Raw genomic sequence first — 6,399 nt, 5'->3', positions numbered from 1 at the left:
AATGTCCTTATGAAAAGGGGAAGCATGGGCACAGACATGCATGGGGGGGAACAGCACGCGAAGATGGAGTGATACTGAGAAACCCAGGAACTAGCAGGAGCTGGAGGAAGCCTGGAGCAGATCCTTCCCAGAGCCTTCGCTGGGGCCTCCAGGCTGAAACAGTCGGTCTCTGTGATTTAAGCCACAGCCTGTGGCACTGGGTTAGGGCAGCCCCAGGAAACTGTGAATGGCGAGAGCAGAGCATTGGCCTGTGGGAGCCAATGGTTTAACAGGGCACTTCCCAAAGGGTGAGCTTAAAACACCTGGGAGTGGAACAAGAAGTCACCGAGGTTGCCAGGAAAAAAAAAAATCCGTCTATCTAGCTATACACAAAACATCCTCCTGCAAACCAACAGACATTTTTAAGCACTTTGGCCCTGGTTTGAAGATAGAGGGAGGCTTCATTGACCAAGTAACATTGTTTCCAGCCTAAAGCTGACGAGACAGGTGTGGTTGAGGCTGTGAAAATGAACAAAGGAAACCTCATTAAAATTGACGTGGGGAAGCCCTGAAGGTGGAACTCTCACGCAGGACCACCCACTGCCATCTGTAGACTCCAGCAGGAAGAAAGCTACCTTGTACTCCGCAACAGGAAGTCCATTTTACTATCCAGGAAAGAGGAAGATTTTCTCCTTGCCCAGCAACAGCCTGACCAATGAGAAGCCACCCGAATGCTCACTCTCCTCCAATGGACTTCCACTCCTAATTGCCTCTCCCAATTCCTCCTTTTTTCTCTATAAAGTAATGCTCCTCTCCTTTGTTCTCCAGACTTGCCTATGGGTTTGCCAAAGTTTGCATGTCCTGAACTGCTATTCCCAAATAGACCCATTTTTGCTGGTAAAACGATTATTTTAAGGTTGACAAGACCATTCTATGCACTTGGGGACGGTGTGGACAGTCAGTGCTGGAGGCAGCACCTATTCTTATGAGAGGGGGCCAGGCCAGACATCATCTCCATGCACAGAGCAAGTGTGTGTGGGTGGGTAGGAATGGGGTTGGGATGATAAATGCTGGTGGGCATGTGAACGGTCAGAGAGTCCAGTTGGTTTCTTGGGGGTCCCAGTGGGCACAGACACATGGAGGCTGGAGAGCAGGCGGTGGTTCAAAGCCTTTATTGGACTGAGGTGTGTGCATACAGGGACATGGAGGGCCTGCTGTCACAGCTATGTCTGATGGGGACATGACCCTCAGAGGTGAGGCGGAGGCCTGGGAGCTGGCCAGGAGGGCTGGCAGAGAGCCTTTGGGGGCCCTGGAAGGTGGATGAGAGCCAGGGATGACACTGGGCTGAGGGGGAAATGGGCCTGTTGATGAGGGTCTGACGCACGTCCTGGGAAGCCTCTGGGGACCAGGAAGGGTGTGGAGAGTAGGGTGTCACGGGATAGAGAGAAGGGGTGGAGGGCAGCAGGGCTGCAGGACCCTGGGAAGAGCTGGGTGGGGAGGGGAACTCCACTCCTGACTTTATACCCACACCTGGAGAGGTCGAGTCTGCAGCGCTCTGCACCTCTCTGGGCGGGATCTGAGTAGCACCACGGACAGGAGGACAGAGCCTGCAGGGCTGGGGGGTGCGCGCCGGGGCGGGTGGGGCGCTAGCAGATCCAGCGGATGAACCTGTCGAAGAAGCCGGGCTGGGCCAGGCTGTCATAGTTCTTCTCCCGGAAGACGGCAGCCGTGTCGCCCAGGCTGATCTTGGAGAGCACATCCATGTCCACGTCGTCGCCCACGGCCACCACGGTGGGCACCACGTTCTGCTTGCGCATGGAGTGCACGGCCTCGTCCAGGCTGTCGTTGCCCGTGACGCCGTCCGTGAGGAACACGAAGGACAGCTCGGCGTGGCGGCGCGCCCCAGCCCGCGTGCCGAGCACCACCTGGTTGATGGCGTGCACGATGCCCGAGCTCACGTGTGAGAAGGAGTTGAGGTAGCGTGCGCTCTCCAGTGCCTCGTGGATGACCGTCAGGTTGGAGGTCAGTGGGAAGGCCACCTGCTGCTCGCGAGGGCCCCCGAACTGCAGCATCGCCACGCGTGCGTTGAGTGGGTCATCGTCCCTGCGTGCCAGGGTCAGCCGCCGGGACACCTCCTCCACGAAGTGCCGGGCCTTGTGGAAGTTCTGCTCACCTAGCCGCTCGGAGCCATCCAGGAGGAAGACGATGTCCACGGGCCGCTGGGTGCACTGGGCCACGTACAGCTCTGGGGGGGAAATAGGGGTGGTGGGCAGGGGCGACCCAGGCGGGGCCCTCACTAGCCCCGCCCTGGCCAAGCCCCTCTGTGCCACAACCCACCCAGGCCGTATCCCCTCTCGGGCCGAGCCTACTCTGCCACACCCTGCACCGCATCCCTTCATGCGCCCGCCCACTGGAGCAACGTGAACAGCTGGAGCTTGGGGGGCTGTACCCAAAGTCACCTGATGCTGGAGCCCCCCCCACAGCCCCTGGGTGGGGGTGCAGAGCCCCACACTGTCTCCTCAGACCCCCATTATCTTTCTTGGTTGTGCCCCCACGAGGAAATGTCTCGAAACATGAGGACGGAAGGCCCTTTCCACCCTACAAGCACCATCTCTGCCAAGTGCCTCCTCCAGGCCCTCCAGGCAGGCAGGGTCAGCAAAGCCCCTTCACTGGGCCCAAGAACTGGACGCCCCCGAAGGGCCACCGTCCATGGGGCGCGGGGAAGTGGGGGTGGGAGAGAGGGGCAGGAGGCTGTCATCAGGTCTGTAATTAGGTAAAAAGACCTCGTGAAGACCCTGGCCCTGGAGACCTTGGACGCAAGGACCCACCTATAGCTGTGACCCCCGTAGTCCCCCCTGTCCCAGAGCTGCCTGGTGCTGCCCAGGCCACATCTCTCCTGGCCCTCGGAGCATCGGAGAGAGAATGGACTGGACAAGGCTTTGGTGGGGGTGGGCACAGGTGTGGCCAGACCCCTGCGGTAGCCTAGGTCCGTGGTCGGCAAACTGCGGCTCGCGAGCCACATGTGGCTCTTTGGCCCCTTGAGTGTGGCTCTTCCACAAAATACCATGGCCTGGGCGAGTCTGTTTTGAAGAAGTTTAGAAGAAGTTTAAGTTTAAAAACATTTGGCTCTCAAAAGAAATTTCAGTCGTTGTACTGTTGATATTTGGCTCTGTTGACTAATGAGTTTGCCGGCCACTGGCCTAGGTGACTCACTGTGACCTGAGGAGACCCTTGTCCCCTTCCGGGCAGTGGACAGTCCTGGACATGCTGGATGACATGGGGGCAAGGCTGCAGCCGGGACTGAGGCCAGGCCTCTGGGGGGTCATAAGCACCAGCCTGAAACCCACTCCCCACACACGTGGACCACCTGCCACAGACACGCAGCCCGGCTCCGGCCTCAAGGCCTCACTGGAGACCTCCGCCCCACGGGCACCCCTCCGGGACGTGGGCCAGCAAGGACTCTCTCACAGCCCAGGTTTGCCCACCGCTGGGGCTGGCTGCTCAGGGATCCCATCGGGAAGGCGGTCCTGACTCGCAGCACCAATGCCTGAGGCCTCAGCCCGGGACCTGGCTCTGGAGCGGCGCCCACCCGTGCAGGTAGGTGGCTGCTGTGGACCAGCCCAGCCAGCAGCAGTCCCCAGCACATCACTCAGCCACAGCAAGGCGCTCACGATCTGTTTTTCAGCTTTTATAGAACATTGAACATGTGCTCAGCACCTGAGGGACGCCCCCTCCCGGGGTGTGTCACCACGCGGTGCCGGGCGCCAGCGGACAGGAGGATGCTTTCTTCAGGAGCTTATTAATGATGTAGCTTATTTTGGTGGCAGTGCAAACGAATAGCAGCTTCTTCTCTAAACACACCCAGTTCTCTGGGCGCCTGACTTCAAGTCCTACAAGCAGGCAGATGTGGGGAGGGCTCTGGCTTTCGGGAAGTTTTCCTCAACAAGGGGTGCCTGGACACAGAGGCCGGAAGCTGAACCAGGAGTGGTGGGGTGTTTAGGGGAGCTCTGCTGTTCCCCTTCTTTCCCTCTGCTGACCCCCACCCACGGCAGGGAGCCTGTGCGGCAGGGAGGTGAGACCCTGCCCCTGGAATCGGGTGGGGGCACAGGCAGGAGCAGTGACAGGGCCCAAGGACGAGGGCTTCTCCGTATTAATCCGGCTTCTGGGGAGCGGGCACGCATGGGTCTGAACATGCTCCGGCCGTCCTTAGAGGGCGCCCCTGACCTCCCTGAGGGCCCGGGGCAGGAGGAGGACGAGGAGGTGGTGTCTGCGGTCCTTCCCTAACTGTCGGCCAGCTGCGTTGGCAGGTTTGCCCTAATGGGTGACTCTTACGTCCCCTAAATGTGTGAGACAGCTAGATGGGGGAGGGGGGTTGTCAGCTGAATACTGTCCCCCAAAGACTTGAAGCCTGCAGATGTGACCTTATGTGGCAAAACGGGGCTTTGCAGAGGGGCCTGACGTACAGACCCTGAGATGGGAGATTGTCCAAGGCTCTCTGCTTGGCCCTAAATGCCACCAGTGTCCTTACAAGGGAGCAGAGGAAGGTTAGGCTACAGAGTGAGGCCATGTGACCATGCAGGCAGCTGGGAGCTGGAAGCTGGGAGGGCCCTCCCTGGAGCCCCCGGGGCGGGGAACGAGGGCCTGCCGACACCTTGATTTTGGTGCCTGACCTCCAGCCTGAGAGATTCCTGTTGCCACAGCCCCCAGCACGGCGGGCAGCCCCGGGGGCAAATGCGGCCCAGCTGGGGCAGCCCGTGGCTTCAGCAGAGCGCTAGCACGGTCTCGGGGTCGCCCACAATGTCCCTGTGCACCAGCTTAAAGGTGTCAATGAACAGCTCCATCCAGTCCTGCCGCTCGCCTCCTGTGGCGAACTTGGCCCGCTCAGCGGTGTAGACCAGCACGGCCACCAGCCTGGAGTAGGCGGCCGGGTCCTGCGTGAGCTCCGTGGCGTTTAGCAACTGTTGGATCTGGGGGATGGTCGTGGGGAAGGAGGCGTCCGGGCCCTCTTCCGTGCGGAGGAAGGTGACCGGGGGCGCATCGCCAGGCCGCGGTCCATCTGCGGGGCATCCAGAGAAGGCTTTAAGGGACTCGGTCAGCGTGAGCGGGCCTCCAGCCGCCCTCCTCGGGCTTCTCTCCTCGGAGATGACTTGGGATCAGAGCCAGGAGTGAGGCTGAGGCTCAGCCGGGGTGGGACGAGGAGACCGGGACGCCGCGGTGCCAGAGCTAAAAGGGCTTTGGGGCCAGCAGCGGGCACATGCCGAGGAGACGGGAGAGACGGCCTCTGGTCCCCACAGGCCTTAGAACTACAAGACTCTTGGCCCCAACAGCTGCACTGAGACTTGACCAGATGCCAGTACGGCTGCTGACCGCTCAAGGCCGTGCCCTCGGATGACCCAGCTCCTTAAAATGCTCCACGCTGCCATGAGAACTTAGTCTGTTGCAGCCCAAACCTGGTGACAGGACCCTCTCAGCACAGTTACGGTAGAGAGCTTGCAGTTACAAAACCTTCTCTGTCCTTGGGGACATAGATCCCCCCTCCCGAACTGTCCCCTCGAGGACCCAGAGCAGCAAACACTCAGGGATGCTCTCGCTCTGTCTCGCAGGGCCTCACTTTCTTGGGCATCTTACAACAACGTGCACCCTGGCCGCCGGTCCTAAAGGTTTGAGAAGTCTGTTTCTCTCCTGCGTATGTGCCAGTCAACACACCCAGGGGGCCTGGTCACAGGGACCCCCTCCCCACCCCCCAGGCCACTGTGCAGCAGCCATTAGCCAGTCCCCTGCCTCTGTTTGGGGTGAGTGGGGCTCAGGTTACCCTGGACCGCCTCTCTTGCTATAGCAACCTTGGAATGAGATCTGTCTTTGTTGCCTTTACCCAGAGCCCAGCTTTGCTTCTCTTTGACAGCCTTGTGGTCCTGACACAATCAGGCATGGCCTCTGGGTGGACGGGGCCACTTGGCCTGAAGGTGGCAGCCTCACCCCAGTGCCTGTCTGCAGCCCCAAAATGCCAAGGTGTGAGTCTCACCCGCCCGCCCCGCCCCCCCCCCCCCCCCCCCCCCCCCCCGCCGCCCATGTCACGGCACATTCTATAGTTATGTCTGCTTTCTTTTCTCTGGTCACAATGTCTATTTCACTTGGAAATTTCTAGTCGCTTTAGAGGAGGGTGAGTTTGAGTTTAGTTCTGGGCGGGGGGGGGGGGTAGTTAAAAGAGGGCGGGGAGGGGTCTCCCAGGGGCCCCTTCCTTTTCTCTGTCAGGTCCTCGAGGGAAGGGAGATCACCATCTTGGGGGCCAGCGTTGAACGCTGACACCAGACAAGGACATCACAAGAAAGGGAACTGCAGCCAAGATCTCTCATGAGCAGAGATAACAAAAACCCACAAAATATCAGCAAATCGAATCCAACAACATATAAAAAAACCGGT

At 59.8% G+C, this 6,399-nt stretch overlaps 1 protein-coding gene across 2 annotated transcripts in view; it reads right to left on the bottom strand.

Annotated features, from left to right (window-relative positions):
* Positions 1 to 1,136: 1,136 nt before the first annotated feature.
* COL6A2 (collagen type VI alpha 2 chain) overlaps positions 1,137 to 6,399 on the bottom strand; it is a 30,479-nt gene continuing 25,216 nt past the window's right edge. The window contains exon 28 of one of the 2 annotated variants that reach the window (XM_079766253.1): positions 1,137 to 2,224. In XM_079766253.1, the coding sequence (XP_079622379.1) occupies positions 1,626 to 2,224 (599 nt within the window). In that variant the 3' untranslated portion in view covers positions 1,137 to 1,625. Of the gene's footprint in view, positions 2,225 to 3,651; positions 5,036 to 6,399 lie in introns of those variants that run through there. The other variant, XM_079766254.1, reaches the window with a different exon arrangement.

This window comes from Cnephaeus nilssonii, assembly GCF_951640355.1.
Source record: "Cnephaeus nilssonii genome assembly, chromosome: 3".
Taxonomy (NCBI): domain Eukaryota; kingdom Metazoa; phylum Chordata; class Mammalia; order Chiroptera; family Vespertilionidae; genus Cnephaeus; species Cnephaeus nilssonii.
The sequence above is the reverse complement of the archived record's forward strand: the minus strand, read 5'-3'. Positions and strand labels throughout refer to the sequence as shown.